The 17,705-nt window shown below is 42.2% G+C and overlaps 2 protein-coding genes across 2 annotated transcripts; one reads left to right on the top strand and one right to left on the bottom strand.

Annotated features, from left to right (window-relative positions):
* The first annotated feature begins 7,017 nt into the window (after nucleotides 1–7,017).
* On the top strand, nucleotides 7,018–10,277 carry naa10 (N-alpha-acetyltransferase 10, NatA catalytic subuni). The gene is made up of 8 exons (XM_076995055.1): nucleotides 7,018–7,193; nucleotides 7,625–7,723; nucleotides 7,806–7,864; nucleotides 7,987–8,032; nucleotides 8,166–8,281; nucleotides 8,376–8,420; nucleotides 8,503–8,587; nucleotides 9,893–10,277. The coding sequence occupies exons 1-8, from the start codon at nucleotides 7,173–7,175 to the stop codon at nucleotides 10,094–10,096; spliced, it is 675 nt and encodes a 224-aa protein (XP_076851170.1). The 5' UTR covers nucleotides 7,018–7,172; the 3' UTR covers nucleotides 10,097–10,277.
* Nucleotides 10,278–11,685: 1,408 nt separating this feature from the next.
* On the bottom strand, nucleotides 11,686–15,888 carry lmod3 (leiomodin 3 (fetal)). Its single transcript, XM_076995048.1, has 4 exons — nucleotides 15,551–15,888; nucleotides 14,933–15,210; nucleotides 13,225–14,772; nucleotides 11,686–12,499 (listed from the first exon to the last, which is right to left on the bottom strand). Exons 1-4 carry the CDS (start codon nucleotides 15,714–15,716, stop codon nucleotides 12,452–12,454), a joined length of 2,040 nt encoding a protein of 679 aa, XP_076851163.1. The 5' UTR covers nucleotides 15,717–15,888; the 3' UTR covers nucleotides 11,686–12,451.
* Between the last annotated feature and the right edge of the window lie 1,817 nt (nucleotides 15,889–17,705).

The following is a 17,705-nucleotide window of genomic DNA, read 5'->3' as shown; positions in this document are numbered from 1 at the left end:
TCTCCCCTGAGGTGGTGGTCGCTCCCATTCAGTGGGACATTGAAAAACTGGTCCTTAAGGAGCTCCCTAAGGAGCCTGGTCCTGGTGGGGAACCACCTGGGTGTCTTTACGTGCCTACCGCGGTGCAGCGCAAGGTCCTTACCTGGGGTCATACGGCACATTTCACGGCCCACCCTGGGGCATGTAGGACTTTGGAGTTTATCAGACGGAGGTTCTGGTGGCCTCAGATGGATCAGGCGGTCGGGTCCTTCGTGGCCACCTGTGAGACTTGTAATCGGGGCAAGGCACCGCGCAGTAAACCTAGAGGATTGCTCCATCCTTTGCCCATACCCTCTAGGCCTTGGTCCCATGTTTCCCTGGACTTTTTCACGGGTCTCCTTTCCTCTAGGGGCCTCACCACTATCCTTGTTATTGTTGACCGCTTCTCTAAATTCAGCAAGTTTATAGGGCTTCCCAAACTCCCCTCGGCCCGGGAAACCGCCTCCCTCCTCCTTAATCATGTGGTGAGAAACTACGGTTTTCCTGGGGATGTGGTGTCAGACCGGGGTCCCCAATTCACCAACCGGTTCTGGCAGGCATTCCTGGGCCTCCTTGGTGCCAAAGCCAGCTTATCATCTGGGTTTCACCCCCAATCTAACGGGCAAACTGAAAGAGTTAATCAAGACCTCGAACAGACCTTGCGTTGTCTGGCCTCTACCAACCCGGCTTCCTGGGCTGATCATCTCGTTTGGGCAGAGTTCGCCCACAACACGTTGTGGCATTCGTCGTTGGGCATGTCGCCTTTCGAATGCCTGTTCGGTTTCGCCCCGCCGATGTTTGCCAACCAGGAAAAGGGTGTGGCGGTCCCCGGGGCCGTGGCGCAGGTCCGGCGTTGTCGCAGGGCTTGGCAGCAAGCCCGTACGCGGACAGGCGGCGTCTCCCAGCGTTGTCTTTTCGTACTGGGCAGAGGGTGTGGTTGGCGGCTAAGGATCTGCCTATCCGCGGAGGAACCCGTAAACTGGCCCCTCGTTTTCTGGGCCCTTTCAAGGTGGCTAGGTAGATCAATCCGGTTACTTACCGCCTGGCGCTCCCTCCGTCCATGCGGGTCCATCCCGTGTTCCACGTGTCTCTCCTTCGGCCATTTCTGTGCGGCGGCCCGCAGGCTGCCGCCCCGCGTGTCGTTAGCGGGTTCCCCACCTACACAGTACACCGTTTGTTGGACGTGCGCCGTGTCCGGGGTCGCGAGCAGTTCCTCGTCGATTGGAAGGAGTACGGCCCCGAGGAGCGCTCCTGGGTTCCCCGGTCCCGTATCCTGAGTCCAGCCCTGATTTCTGGCTTCTACCGCGACAGGGCCATCGCTCTGAGCCCACGGGGTCTCCGGCCTAGGAGGGGGGGCTCTGTCAGGGCTGGGTCCAGGACCATCCCTCCTGTTGCCACTGGAGGGAACCCACGAGCTAATACTCGTGGTAGTGTCAGGGCTGGGTCCAGGACCATCCCTCCTGTCGCCACTGGAGGGAACCCACAAGCTAATACTCATGGGAGACGCAATCAGCGGTGAGGACCTGCAGCTGTGCCTTCCCCTATTTAATGGGCACGGTTGCAGTGCCTCACTGCTGAGTTGTTTGTTGCCTCTCGCTCTTGCAGCCAGCCTTATACCCGGTTATTGAGCAGTCGTTTCTCTCTCTCTCGCTCTACTGTTTTTCGAGGTCTCTTCTCCTGCGCCCTTTCTGGCCTTTCTCAAGTTTTCCCCAAGCTGTTTCTTCTCTATATATTTTTTAGTTTTTGTTCTTTTGTTTTCCGCCAGCTCCCTTCCCTGGCTTACATTTATTTTGTTCGTTTGTGCTCCCTTTTTGATCACGACACGTTGAGTGGATTTCCTCCATGTGCTTTTGTTTTCAGCCAGCTCCCTTCCCTGGCTTGTATTTGTTTTGTTCATTTGTGCTCCCTTTTTATCACGACACATCGAGTGGTTTCAATCCGTGTATCATTTGTTCATTTGATATTCAATTGACAATTATAATCGGAAAATCAAAAAAACTATTCATTATTCCCATACTGATTTTGTGAATGTAGAAAAAAAATAAAAATGTAATGAAAGCATTCCTTTTGTAAATGGTTTCTATTTCAAGTTGTTCCAATTGTACGTGATTTGTACATGATGATTGAATTCGTCAGCATTTCTAACGTAAGGAAACATATTCTTAGATTTGAAAACTAAAAACACAGAAATGCTGTTCTAGAACACAAATTAATCGTAAGAAGAAATACCCGCACACAACATGATATATTGAGCAGTGGGCATATAGGTGAAATGCATTTAATGGGGCAGTTTCAGAGGCTTATTGAAAGCCTTATTGATGGTGGGCCAGAGAAATAACAAATGCATCATGAAGAACAGGTCACTCCCTAAGAGAGGAACGTGATTTTAGCCTGATCCAACATCATTTAATACCTCAAATCTAATTCGAAACACGGCATATTGAGTAGGTAAGTATGTATGAGTAGGTAAATATGTATGAGAAACCTGACTTTGGCCTGGCCCAGCATCATTTTATGCCTCAAATCTAACTGGAAACACAGCATATTGAGTAGTTAAGCGCACAGGTGAAATGGATCACACATTCAAGTTCAGAGGCCTGCTGTATGCCTGTAAGGTCTTGGGCCAGGCAAAACTCAATTGGATCATACATAACTAGTTCATATATGTATGAGGAGCCTGACTTTGGCCTGGCCCAGCATCATTTTATGCCTCAAATCTAACTGGAAACACGGCATATTGAGTAAAGCGCACAGGTGAAATGATTCAGAGGGGCAAATTCAGCGGCTTGCTGCATGCCTATAAGGCATTGAGCCAGAAAAGCAACACATGCATCATACATAACACATGGGCCCTTTTCACAACAAAGTGGAAATACGTCACCGCCGGGTAAAACAAGTTCCGGTACTCGCAGAAGATAGTTGTTGTCAATTCACCTCGGCATGGAGCGTGTATTTACTTCATCACTGTCGTCGCTGCCGAGACTGAATTTTAAATACGTTTCCATTATCGTTGGAGAACATTCAACAACGAACGGTTCCAAGTTAAATAAAGGCTACAAATTGTTTGTAGAATAATTTATTCACTTATACCAGGGTAAGCTAACACCAGCTAGCACTAGCGAGGTAACTATTATTTAACGTATAGCTGGTTCCATTAGTCATCCTACGGAGTGGTAAAACAGTCCATATTATTATTATATATATTATAATATTACAAATGATACTGACAGCTTTAGTTAACAATATCTAGCTAGCAAGCCAAGGGACGTCAGCTATTGATTGTTTGGTTTACATCAGTATCAATAAAGTTCATGACACACACCAAGTTATTACGTGTTATTGTTTATTAGTGATGGGATTTTCGGCTCTATTTTGAGATGCGGCTCTAATGGCTCTTCTTACTGTGGAGAGCCGGCTCTTTTCGGCTCCCAAACGGCTCCCCATATATATTTTTAACATTATTAATTAATTAATAGCTTAAACCTAATTTTATAACATTTTGTTTCATTATTGACATTGTTAAGTAAAAATGCTGCATAACAATGCTTTATAAATAAAAGTTTTATTATAACCAATTATTAAATTATCACAAAATAGAACGCAATACAGCTTGGCCAATTGCCTGCCGTTTCCACAAAAAAAGTGGAGACTTTTTTTTTCAGTGTTTTCCCACCACATTATTAACTGAAAGCTGCGTGTGATTGGTCAGATGTGTGGAGCACACGCTTGACATGCGGGCAGTGGAGAAGTTCTTTGCAGTTTTGTCTGAAACGATATGGGTGGTAGTATAAAGAAACACCCCTAAAAAACAAGGAAAAACAGGATTTTACCTGACGAAAATTAATGTTGCATTGTGCTCCAGGTTTGAAAAGTGCTAAAGTAGGCTAAAGTACTTGAAAATGTAACTGTATTTTGTTTCACAACAAATAGATTTCTGACTGAATCGATGTGATAAAAAAGCGAATTATTTCGAATAATTTCGAGTACATGTATAAATATTTAAGTTTAAGGTGCTGGGAAATATTGAAAATGGCAAGTGACGTACAAGTGCTTGAATTCCACCTTGTAAAGGTGTATGAACCCGGCATACATAACTTTGTTCATTGCGCTGAAGAGGTGCACGACCTCGCTTCGCACGGGGGTCCTCACGCAGGGGCGGAGCCACCGCGATTGCGTCATTTTCGGCGCACGGACCCTCGCGCTGGGCGCGACGCGCCAATTATGCTCTACCACTGGCAGAAACAGAGCAATACGCGCAAGGAGAGGGAGAGACAGCGAGGCACCGAAGGACAAATAAAAACGATGTTGGAAAAAAACTGGCACTGTGGCACTTGCAGAGCACAAGCGCAATACTGAAGGAAAAAGCGGCTCCCAAATAGGATCCTAAAACGGCTCCCATTGTGGAGCCGGTTCCAATCGTTCACTTCAAAGAGCCGGCTCTTAGAGCCGGATCGTTCGCGAACGACACATCACTATTGTTTATTCAGTGTCCAATATAGTCGACAGCAAAGTGATGGTCAGAGCTGGATGCTAGCGGATCACAGCTAGTTTCAGTGGAACAGTTGCTGTCCGCATTTGAAAGAGCAAACTCTCGACTAGTAGATGTTCGTGGTGTACTCCCAGCCGAGAGCTTGCTCTTTTCTAGCTAGATGCTATCGGATCACGGCTAGATGCTAGCGAACCGGAGCCAGATGCTAGCGAACCGGGGCTAGATGCTAGCGGGTCACAGCTAGATGCTAGCGGACGTACGTGTACTCCCAGCCGAGAGCTTGATCTTTCAAACGCGGACAGCAACTGTTCCACTGAAACCGGCTGGGAACAGTAACAGTACCGGGGACAGTAACAGTACCGGGGACAGTAACAGTACTGGGAACAGTAACAGTACTGGGAACAGTAACAGTACAGGGAACAGCACCAACTTTTAGCCGCGAGCTTCCTGCTATGTAGTCTGCAGCAGTGAAATGTGAACTGGTTCAAGTCCTTGAGCCCTCATATGTTTTGCCAACCAGAAAGGTTTGTGTGGAAATTATCTAAAGTAGTAGTTGATAAATCCAATTTATGTCATCTTTCATTTAAATGTATTTTTGATTTGAATGATTTTCAGACCATCAAAAAAATGGTGGCCAAAAAGTACACGCACAAATGAGCCCCAGCCTGGACCGTCTTCACAACAGCTGTTGTCATCAGGCATGTTATTCAGCATTATTTGTTTGTTGTTTGGACATCATGTACTTAAATGCCAAATTGTTGTTTTTAGATAACCTTTGGCTGAAATAAGCAGACAAACCAAAAGTGCCACTGCTGATGCCATCCAGGAGGTGCAGAAATACCTGGCAGAGGGCAATATTGCCAGGTCTCCAGAATCCTTTGATATACTAGCAAAACCAAAAGACTATTTATCCAAATCTCTTCCGGCTGTCCTTACAATATCTTTGCACTCCAGCCTCATCTGTTCCGTGTGAGCAAGTATTTTCTACAGCTGGAGAAGTTGTTTAAAAAAAGCGTAACAGACTAAAATTCAAAACGTTGGAAAAACTTATTTTTTTGAATAAAAATTTGTGAAAAAAAGTCCACAAGCATCCTTATTTCAAACACATTCACTTTTTCATGTTCACATTATTTATTGACTGTATCTAAGAATATCAAAGATTTTTTTATGTAACAATATATGAAATACTATAATACACAATAAAATACAATGACTTAAAACATTTTGTATAGACTAGGTCATCAAATCAGTCCGTCAACTAGGTTGCCTGTAGTGATTTTTAAGGTCCAGTAGGTGACAGTATTCAGTGACACAGTATCGACACAGTATCAATACAGTTTCCCTATGGGTCGAAATGCTTCATGACGCCTCATTTACCCATCACTACTGGCTACACACAAAGATGCTCCGTATCACAAAGTTTTCCCCTTCATCCCTCCTAATTGCACAAACCCATTTTCTTTTCTGCTCGTCGTCAGCCGGAAAACCGTAGAAACTGAGATACGACTGTTTTTGCTTCGAGATCAAGCACCCTGGTGCACTGCAAAAGCTCTTGTTATTGGACTCTGCCATTGTTTAATGTGTAACGGAAGTAACTTTACCCTGCAACGAGAGCTTCTGGAAGAAAAAATGCGGAAGTGTGAAAAGGGCCTATTACTATCTGTAAGAGAAACCTGATTTTGGCCTGGCACGATATCATTTTAGCCCTCAAATCTAACTGGAAACATGACACATGGAGTGGTGCGCACAGGCAAAATGATTCAGAGGGGCAATTTCAGAGGCTTGCTGTATGCCTCGAAGGTGTCGGGGCAGGCAAAACTCAAATGCATCATACATAAAAGGTTCCTATGTGTAGGAGAAACCTGATTTTGGCCTGGCCCAACAACATTTTAGCCCTCAAATCTAACTGGAAACATGACACATGCAGTGGTACGCACATGAAATTGCTCAGGAGGTCGATTTCAGAGGCTTCCTGTATAACTTTAAGAAGCCGGGCCAGGCAAATTACGTATGCATCACACATAACAGGTTCCTATGTGTAAGAGAAACCTGGTTTGAGCCTGGCCCGACATCTCTCTATATGGCTCTGCAGCTATAGTTTCAACGTGTTTACTGGAAACCAAGAACTCCGGGTTAGGCCTACATGTTGAGTTTTTAATGTCGGACAGTGGTAGCTAGTTGGGTAGTTGGCTAATGCCTCATCAAAACATTTAATAAGATAAACCTTAAGCTACATTTTAAACTTAAGCTAATTTGGCAAAATATGTACTGACTGGCAAATAACAAAGTTTATATATCTGAACATTTCTTAAGAATTCCTTAGAATATTTTCTAATAATATAACATATTTACGATAATTAATTGTGCATATATTCTTTTCATTCATATTTTTGTGCATTTTTATTTCTATATTTCTATGGGCATATAAATCTAAAATCTGGATTGATAAAAGGTTAGCGTAACAGCAAATAAATTAATACACTTTAAAAAAGGGTTTTATTTTATACCGGAAGTGAATTTTACGCGACTTCCATGTCCTAAGCAACATGGTATAGGAGGAGTAGCTTAGTGCTATTAACTTCTACCAAGTTATTTGTCATAGAACGACTTTAAACCGGGTGCAATATTTTACTGTGTAGCGGGATAGTAAAACTCAACATCTAAAATGAATATTCGCAACGCTAGGGTGAGTAATGAGGCTGTAAACGCTGCTCCCATTAATCTGCTACATTAACTCGCCGTGTGTGCAGCTAGCTAACGCGGCCGGGCTGGTAACTGGTGTCGCTGTAAATGTGAGGATACTGTAACTAGTTAGCTGGTGAAGGCGAATAATTATCATGTGTGAACGATATCTCGACAAAACCCGCTGAAGCTGAATATTGTACACTATCCGCTTAGCTTTTTGATGGGAAATGTGCTCAACTTTGCTACAGGGTTTGAGATGCTAGACTAGCTGATACAGCGAGTTAGTTAAGAGCCCAAGAGCTCAAGGTTTTGGTAATGTTACGACCCAAATGTAGTCTGGCTACATTTCTGGAAAATGTGTTTTTTAAAGTTACTTTTCCTTCAAGTATTTCTTTGGTTACCATAATACCTTGTCTATATTTCTAATTGCAGCCAGAGGATCTGATGAACATGCAGCACTGTAACCTGCTGTGTCTTCCAGAGAACTACCAGATGAAGTATTACTTCTACCACGGGCTGTCCTGGCCACAGGTCTGCAGCAGCCCACCTGATACTGTGTGGAGTTTGTCTCACTGAAAGTGTGTTATTACTGAAAAACTCTCTCATTTTCCAGCTTTCATATATAGCTGAAGATGAGAATGGAAAGATAGTTGGATATGTGCTCGCCAAAATGTAAGTAAAAATCGCTTTTAATTTGTCTTAATGTGACTGGCATATTGATATTTTTATTTAAATAAAGGTTCAATTTGAGTTGTAATTCTTTATTATTTCTGATTATTTATTATTTTCTACAGGGAAGAAGATCCTGATGATGTACCTCATGGACACATTACATCACTAGTTAGTAACACAATCTTCTCTTGACAATATTTGAATATTAATTTGTTGCAGCTCTTTGCTTTCTCAATTATCTCTTATCAAAAAAAAAAAAAAAAAAAAAGTCTAGTGTGTCATGGTATTTGTTTTTATATAGGCAGTTAAACGATCCCACAGACGACTTGGTCTGGCTCAAAAGTTAATGGACCAAGCCAGCCGAGCCATGATTGAGAACTTCAATGCAAAATATGTATCTCTACATGTTAGGAAAAGGTATTTTTACTGCACCTTACTTGCATCCTCTTGTTCTCTGGCTTTATTATGTCTGACTGTTACTTTGTGTCTCACCTTTTTTTCCTGTTTTCAGCAATCGGGCAGCCCTTCACTTATACTCCAACACACTCAAATTTCAGTGAGTATCTGTCACAATATCCCAATAGCTCCCTGTGTCTCCAGCTTCATATTTTTGATATTTGTTTCCTGCTGTGCTTTAGGATAAGTGAAGTAGAGCCTAAATATTATGCAGATGGAGAGGATGCATACGCAATGAAGAGGAACCTTACACAAATGGCAGATGAGGTATATATGTCTCGCCACATATTCTTTCAATGAAATGTACTGTATTGTGACTGTAAGCACCTTGGGTATCTTGAAAGGTGCTACATAAATCGAACAATCATTCCTTCACTGGAAAATTAAATGCTACATGCTAGCAGTTTGCAACATGATGGTGTAAGAGCTGTCCTATATTAATGCATTGCTGAGCATTTGGATGGAGGATAACATTCACACTATTCACAGTAATTGCTAATAAAAGGCTAAAAGTCAGTGCTAATTAAAGGAAAGTAAAGTAGCATCCGTGCATTTTGCACTTTAGGTTTTATCTTATGGGAACGGGCATTTGACATATTGAATGTAGACGTCATTCTGGAAAAGGCTGAAGCAGGTTTGAGGTGCAACTTGTGCAGTGAGTCTCATTTGTATACTGTTCTCCAGAAACCACAGTAGGAAATGTGCTGGTAGAGCAGATAGTGTAGTGCTAGTATCTTCATGGTTATGGGTTTGATGAAGGTGGTCCTGGATGACTCAAGTCAAATTCAAATCATCGTCACGAGGACACAATTGAAACAATATCCCTGATACTACTGATTTCTCAGAACCATGGCACGGTTGTGTTGCAGTTTTAACTGGAAGTTGTCATCTAGGTAGGCTAATTGTTCACTTGTGCTAAGTTTATTCGTTTAACATTAAGATCTTCCTAAAATGAATACCGAAGCTCACCCTACCATTATTAGCACACCGTATGTAGGTAACCATGTAAATGCATTATAGAGACTGTTAAAACAAGTTATATAAAGTGTTTTGTGAAAGGCATCTATACGGTTAGTCTGGTGTAAAAATATCAGTAGTCTAAACATTGACAAGCCACGTCATCTCGGATTAGACTCTCCTTTAACCGTCTTCCCTTTAACTGTTTGTCCACCCACAACAATGGCTGGTAGGTTTGACAAATCTACCAGCCTTCAGCTGTTGGCAGGCGGTAATTTCTCACCGTGTCTGGTGAATAACAGTTTTTGTCAACTTGCTTCCTTCCTTCTCCCACTGTACTGTCACCTTCATTCACATCTTGAAGGCACACAGCTGATTTAGAAATTTCTAGTGCACTGCAGTGGCACTAGCTGGCATTCATTACTAAATGTCATCCTCCAGCCATTCCTCTCTGACAGCCTGTTACCTGGCTGAGCTCGTATAATTACCACCCAATTAACCTACCAGTCTTTTATAAAGTTACTCATTTGTGCATTTCCAGTTCTTTTATATGTAATTAGAAAGGTCGTGGTGTGTTCAGTAACGTCATTAACCCGTGCTTGCTCCGGTGCCCAGCTGCAGAAGCCAGGGGTGCGTCTGTGGGGCTCGGAGGCACCGCCGTCGCAGGTCGCCACCGTCACTGGCCTGGTGGAGAAGCTGACGGTGCAAGATGGAGACAAGGATGGTGATGGAGACAGCGGTGGGGAGAGTAAGGAGATGAGTGAGGTCAGCGAGGCGACGGAGAGCACAGATGTCAAAGACTCCTCCTCAGATTCCTAAGCAGAAATCCCACCTCATCAGAAAAGCTCTGCCCCGTCTCAGCTTGTGGTTTTAATATGGGTTTAGTACAGCTGTGTTTGGTTCATTCTAATAACATACAATAGACATGCTCTGCCTGTAGTGTTGCTGACTATGGGAATATTTGTAATACATTCATAAATAAAAGTGGGCACTGAATACACACTTAGTTTTTTTTATTTATTTTTGGTTCGCCATGTGAGTTTATTCTTGAAAGGAAACATACTAAAATAAATGAAGATCCTATTGTTTATGTCCTGTTATTCTGGACCCTGACTACATGCACAAAGAGTGTATAACTAATAAGTAAACTATTTGACATGTTGACATGATGCTCAGTTGGTACTAATGGGCCCAAAGTCAGGAGAATATCCCCCCACACCATTGCACCACCACCACCAGCCTGAATTGTTGCTACAAGGCAGGATGGATCCATCCTTTATGTTGTTGATGCCAAAATCTGACCCTATCATTTGAATGTCGCAGCAAAAATCAAGACTCATCAGACCAGGCAACAATGTCCAATTTTGGTGAGCATTTTCCTGTTCTTATCTGACAGGAGTGGCACCCGGTGTGGTCTTCTGCTGCTGTAGACCATCCGCCTCAAGGTTCCACGTGATGTACATTCAGAGATGCTCTTCTGCATGCCTTGGTTGTAACAACTGGTTATTTGAGTTACTGTTGCCGTTCTATCAGCTCGATCCAGTCTGGCCATTGTCTTCTGATTGAGTGGCTGCCATGTGATTGTCTTATTCGACATTTGCATTAATGAGCAGTTGGACAGGTGTACCTAATAATGAGTGTTAATTATATATATATATATATATATATATATATATATATATATATATATATATATATATAAATGTATGTAATTACGCTGGAATCTATACTTGCTCTGAATGGTCTAGTCTGGATGTGGCTGAATTTGTCTACATGCAGCCCTTTTTCATGTCTGTATGTTAAAGGTAGAGAAAAGGAATCCATAATTTTCTTATTTGGCCAATATTAACTCCCACTCCCTCAGAAGTGATTACACCACGGGCATTACTCAACATCTTAATTGTGATGTTTTGCATAGTTACTTGCCATTAAATGAGTGTAATTTGAGCAGGCGTAATTGTACTTACTGCTTTTAGATAGGCCACATTGCTCTGTCGAATTTCGCTGAGAAGCTGGTCACGTGGTGTGAGGTCCACTTTGGGTGGTTGCCTCCTTCGAGGAATCGGTTTCAGTGTCTTTATCATGGCTCTCAGGTTGGTTTTGTTGTCTGCAGGTCCTTCGTTTGCTGGGCCTCTCTGCTTAGGAGTGCTGCGTTGTTGAATGTTCTCCCTTCCATCTCTCCTCTCTTCTCTCATGCTAAGCTCCAGGAACGGGTCGCGGCGTTTTGGAGTCTTCTTAAGTTGCACGTCTTTCAGCAGATTGCCCGGATCAGTTAAGTGAGTCAATTAAATTAATCATTTTATTTTGGGTGTATGTGTGTGTACACACTCGTGCATTTTTGATTTCGCCCAGTAGGAGGCAGCATGGTGTTGTATACATTTTCGTAAATAAATAAATAAATCCACCTGTACAGAGGCAATAACATATTTATTCCAGCAGTATTTTCGGTTGATAAGATAAAAGAAGTACAATAAATATATAAATTATACATATGCTGCTATACCACAAAGCACAAACCTTCCATATAAACGTGTTAATAAAAGCTTTTGACCACATTTTTAAATATGTAGTTTTGTGTTCTTTAGCCATGCTTTGGGTTTAACATAGTCACCTCCAAAAAAATATGTAGTCAGATCAAAAGTAAATACTTTGCTACTTGGTTACACATAATTTCAAACCCAAAGTGCTAGAGCTCAAAAGTATACTACATAATGTGTTCCCGTCCTAATAAAATTGTATAACTCTGCTACTCCCTAGATAACTTAAACTCAGTTTCATTAAACAATGCCAATTTCATGTAAACTGCTATGAAGAACACCAAACACAATTTATTTAATAGTAATTCAAAGCTTATACATAAGTCTAAGCCTCAGGAAATAGTATTACGACACTACAGCGCTTGTCCGGGTGTACTTCATAAGTGCAGCATTGTCTACAGATATTCTATTTAACTGCATGACATCACTTATCCTCTCAAAAAAGGAAGAAAAGATTTAGTGAAATTAAGAACTGATGCAGAAGTCTGAGCAATATCCTGAGCACTGATGAAACCAGCTCCCCTTGTTTCCATGAATGTTCCAGAGAAAACGTCAGTATCTTTAGTTTATTTCCTCATGCTGCTGCACTCCAGTAGTGTAGGCTGATCTTAGCCGTCTGCCTGAAAGCACGCTCTGCTCAGAAGAGACTGGTTTCACTGGACTCGAGAACTTTGGGAAGAGGAACCTGCACATAAAACATTTGATTTAGCATCAGGATTGTACTTGACCCTGAACCGGATGTATTGTGTAGACATCAATGATTCATTAGTTTCACAGAATTGCCACTGCAATAAAACATTTTTACCATTAGCTTGAAATAAAGCACTGTGTTGTATTATGTTGCCATCATATATATTGTAATATTGTTTAAGTGGCTTCAATCCTGAAACTCAGTATTTACATTTTCTTCATTGGAGAAGATTGCATTTGAGAAACTTAGTCACCACTGAATGATGATGTTTACTTAACTTGTCACAATCAGCATCATTTTATTTGCTCCCTTCAAGGAATATCCCACAGGTCTATGTAATGGCACTAATAATGAGTGTTATATATATATATATATATATATATATATATATATATATATATATATATATATATATATATATATATATATATATATATATATATAATGTGTGTGTGTGTATGTAATTACGCTGGAATCTATACTTGCTCTGAATGGTCTAGTCTGGATGTGGCTGAATTTGTCTACATGCAGCCCTTTTTCATGTCTGTATGTTAAAGGTAGAGAAAAGGAATCCATAATTTTCTTATTTGGCCAATATTAACTCCCACTCCCTCAGAAGTGATTACACCACGGGCATTACTCAACATCTTAATTGTGATGTTTTGCATAGTTACTTGCCATTCAATGAGTGTAATTTGAGCAGGCGTAATTGTACTTACTGCTTTTAGATAGGCCACATTGCTCTGTCGAATTTCGCTGAGAAGCTGGTCACGTGGTGTGAGGTCCACTTTGGGTGGTTGCCTCCTTCGAGGAATCGGTTTCAGTGTCTTTATCATGGCTCTCAGGTTGGTTTTGTTATCTGCAGGTCCTTCGTTTGCTGGGCCTCTCTGCTTAGGAGTGCTGCGTAGTTGAATGTTCTCCCTTCCATCTCTCCTCTCTTCTCTCATGCTAAGCTCCAGGAACGGGTCGCGGCGTTTTGGAGTCTTCTTAAGTTGCACGTCTTTCAGCAGCTTGCCCGGACCCGAGTCTGAGGTGGGTGGAGGCTGCCGTGGAAGAGACGTTGTCTTTCGTAGCTGCTGAGCAGGGCTGGACACTGGGGACTGCTCCGAAGATCTTTGCAGAACCTCCTGAGGCTCCTGGACAGCTTGTAGAAATGCCGTCTCAGGAATGTAGCCCCCAAGCATCTGCAGTAGACCAGGAGGCAGGTTCAGACTGCTCTCGTACATCTCCATAATCTGCTGCTGCTCCTTTATTTGCTGAACCCTCTGCTCCTCCTTCCTCAGCTGTCTCTGGCGGTCCAGGTTTCTGGTGAGCAAGTTGGTTACCACCATCCGGGGCCCTGGTAGTTCAAAGTGGTAGCCCAGCTTCAGGAGGGTGCTGTTGGCTTTGAGGAGACGTGACACCTCCATCTCTGCATGGTGACCCAACATGTGCCTCTGGTTGTGGAAGCGGAGTTCTGTCAGAGTCTCATTGAACTGTAGACAGCGCATTATCGCAATAATACCTTTTCCAGTGATGAAGTTGGACTCAATGTTCAGTGTGGTGATGCTCCTGTTCTCTCGCAGCATGTTGGCCAGTGCGAAGGCTACGTTTTCGTCTGCTCCTGTATTCGCAATGCTGAAGGTCTTTACGTGCTTGTTCTTCTTGAGTGTCTCCACGTAATCCAGGAGCATTTCTTTGGGAATGTTTTCAATGTTGTTCAGGTTGACGTCAGTGACAGAGGGGTTGTTCTTACGGAGTTTGTCCAGAGTGCTCTCCAGATTAGTCTCATTCCCAGAGGGCCTTGCAGTCTTTTTGTTCAAACCATTACCAAGTGCGAGCTTTGGGATCTTAAGCTTGGATATGACTCTCTCCTCTTTCTCAGGGACCCAGTTCTCATAGGCAGAGGGAGCAGACTCAGAATTAAGCTGAACCGATTGCTTCTGGTCTGCTAACATCAATTCTTGTTCATTCTGTTCTGATCTGGTGGCTTCTCTCTCGTTCTTGGAATCAGAAACCTGTGGCGGGGGCTGTACGATTTCTTGAGAGGCGACAGACGAGGCAGGATCGTCCTCCTCAGTCTCTGCTTCGATACGTCGTCTGTTTTGCTTCTCCTGCTTGTTGTCTTCCTCCTCCATGACCTCCTCTATTACCTCTTCAATCACTTCCTCAATCACTTCCCCTCCCTCACCTCCTCCCACCTCCTCCACAATTTCCTCATACACATATTCCACATCATCTTCCTCCTCTTCTTTCGCATCATTCTTATTTTCATTGTCTGGCTTTTTCTGAAGATACCAAAAAGACAAACAAACAATTAGACAACATGAAGTTTAATTAATCATAATAATCAGTAATGTTGTTGCATGCTATTTAGCCAGTTGGTAAGTACATATTATTACTGCTCATATTATTAAATTTTGCTGGTATTGGTACTAGTTACCGTACCTGACTGGGTAGCAGGGTTGTGGGGACTCTCTCTTCTTCTAGCAGACGTTTAGACTCTTTTTCCCAGTAGAGGTACTCCACTAGTGATCTGTGGTCAAATGAACCCGTTGGGGGTTTATCGGTCTGGTCCTTCTGTCTCATACCCACTGGTACTCTCTCATCAGGTGCAATCACCTCAATCTCTTTCTGTAGTTCTTTGAGCTCCTCGGCAGATAGACCTGCCAGAATTTCATCTTCATCTATTTCCTCTTCTTCCTCTGTTTCCTGCTTTTTGTTATCTGATAAAGAAGAATCCTTTTGTTCTGAATGTATTCTCAGTCAAATAAGTAATATCCTTTTGATGCTGAAACAATATTAAGAGTTACACTATGCTAAAAGTCTAGCAATGTATTAGCAGTTAGCATGGATGTAGGAAGGAAATGAAAGAAGAAAGATCTGAAAACATATAGATTATGTATATTTAAAAAATATTTTTAAAGTGCTTATTTTATCAAGTTTATTTTATTAAGCAAATATTACAGACGGTTGTAGAAATTTCTTGGCAAAATGACAGGAAAATGAGAATGAACAACACAGTCCTATAATGTGACACAACGAAATCGGACGCCAGTCTTGTACCTTGAGCCACCGTGTCCCTCTGTCTAACTCTTGCCACACTCTCCTCGGGTGCGATAATCTCCATTTCATCCTGGAGCTGTTTGAGCTCCTCAGCTGAAAGTCCTGCCAGAATTTCATCTTCATCAAGCTCCTCTGTGTAGGAGTCCTGGTCACTGCGGTCAGACATGTCCGCTCAGCTTTTCTTAGGAAAACACTACCACAACTAAGGCACAGTGGAGGAACACATCTAGTGTATGGGGTGAATGTCTGCCTGAACTGTATCTGGACGAGAAAATCCCTCAATGCCTTATGTGTGTCTATTATTATGCCCATTTGACAGAGGGGAAGGTATTTATGATACAGGAGATTCTAACAGATTCTATTTTCAGCAGCTTGAGTCAGCTGGGCCATGGTACACCAGTGTGGTAGACTGAGGGTGGGGTAAGACACAAACAGTTGGACATGTCAATCAAATGACCTACAAGGCTTAACACATACCCTACCCTACAGCCAGTGTTTATCAGTTTTAATATAGCTGTAAACTGCTCATGCAGGTGTATTTTTTTTAACCAATGGTCTGTCAAAAACATGGTTAAAACCTCATTTCACTATAGCATAAGCAGTATAAAAATAGTGTGTAAAGAAAATTATCAATATTATCGCACTTACATTTTAAAAGTGTTATCTCCTTACTATTTGTAAACGCAGCTCCACTCCAAAGAGTTCTGTGGAAACAGTAATAATATCTGTGACGTACACAGGAGGCTCATGAGGGACTTAAAAAAAGAAAAGAACTCCAACATGGAAGACAGCAGAGACATGACAGATTTAAATTTATTTTTATTTTTTGATCATGTTAATTTTTTGCTAAGTTGCCGGGGACTTCTGTTTATTTATACACTGCTGACGTGTATAATTTGGTCAAGTAATAAGGCGACAAGTGTTTTTGGTCAAATATGTCCAGTAAATAAATTTTGTCTGGTTGAATAATGTATAAAATAGTAATTTGTCACAGTATATGCTATTAAAAACCAAAGGTTGGTGGATTAACAAGTGGAAAAAGTTGAAAGAGTAAATGAGTCCCATATAAGAGTTAAAACACAGCTTTTGCTTGTTTGCCTTTTAAATGCTTTGATATTTGTTTTCTACTGATGTTTATCCACAAGGCCGTCACATTGGAAGTTCATTAGACTTATTTCTCTGAAGCTAGACTTTCTTGTTCAATAATGAGGACAACTGGCTGATTGTGAAATCTGTTAATTGGAATACTTGTATAATTGTGGTTTATTTTTGACATTACTGTGGAACATGTAACTGGAGGAGTTTGGCCATGTGTTGACATCTCATCACCATGGCAAAACCTCCCATTAGCTACTGATTTATTAGGACTATATCCCCGCATATACATAATAAATGCTGTTGTCTGTTATAATAGTGTTATAAACACTAACATGCTTTTTTGATGCAGTGGCGTTTTCCATTTCCCTTGAAATATTCTATGAGGCAAAAATTAGAAGGAGCTAAAACATCCAAATACCTCCAAAGGATAAAGGCCCTCGAGAGCCAACTGAATGGGAACAAAAATATCAACGTCATAAACACATTTCATATACCTACCAGTTATCATACTCCCAGCACACACAATAAACTGACCAAGAGACAAGCTGGAAGCCGTTGACATTAGGAACCAGAAAACTCCCAATTCCTGGGGCACTCCAGCCAAAAGACAATATCCAAACGTCATATGCCAGCTGGAAGGAGGAAAGGGGAAGAGACCTACGAAGTGTACGTGTCAGGCCCACAATGAGACATGAAACGTCCATGAATGTGTCCAAACACGGTCCATGGTCACCATGGAACTGCCCAGGCAGAACGTACCCCTTCAAGGAATGTACCACCTAGAGGTAGAAGAGGTGGCAAACATAAGACAGTCCAAACACGGCTGGAAAAGGCAGGACTGAAAGGACAGCACAGAGACACTCATCATGAAGGGTCAAGATGTAGCACTAAGTATCGGCTCAATCAAAGTGAGGGGCAATCCCCAAATATCACAACAGACAAGACCAGAAAGAGCAGGTGGAGGGATGCAAAATGCTGGTGGGGAAAGCACACACTGAGAGATGACCAAGTAGCAGACATCATTTACGGGAACATTTGCAAGGCATGTGAGCTGGAC

This window comes from Brachyhypopomus gauderio, unplaced genomic scaffold, assembly GCF_052324685.1.
Source record: "Brachyhypopomus gauderio isolate BG-103 unplaced genomic scaffold, BGAUD_0.2 sc175, whole genome shotgun sequence".
NCBI lineage: Eukaryota > Metazoa > Chordata > Actinopteri > Gymnotiformes > Hypopomidae > Brachyhypopomus > Brachyhypopomus gauderio.
The sequence above is the reverse complement of the archived record's forward strand: the minus strand, read 5'-3'. Positions and strand labels throughout refer to the sequence as shown.

Excerpts from the sequence above, each read along its gene's own strand:
- naa10 (XM_076995055.1), top strand. The coding sequence starts at position 7,173 with ATGAATATTCGCAACGCTAGG. Across the intron at positions 7,865-7,986 it reads GGATATGTGCTCGCCAAAAT|GGAAGAAGATCCTGATGATG; the intron begins GTAAGTAAAAAT and ends TATTTTCTACAG. Across the intron at positions 8,421-8,502 it reads TCCAACACACTCAAATTTCA|GATAAGTGAAGTAGAGCCTA; the intron begins GTGAGTATCTGT and ends GCTGTGCTTTAG.
- lmod3 (XM_076995048.1), bottom strand. The coding sequence starts at position 15,716 with ATGTCTGACCGCAGTGACCAGGACTCCTACACAGAGGAGCTTGATGAA. Across the intron at positions 14,773-14,932 it reads CAACCCTGCTACCCAGTCAG|AAAAAGCCAGACAATGAAAA; the intron begins GTACGGTAACTA and ends TGGTATCTTCAG. Across the intron at positions 12,500-13,224 it reads ATGTGGCCTATCTAAAAGCA|GTTCCTCTTCCCAAAGTTCT; the intron begins GTAAGTACAATT and ends TTTTATGTGCAG.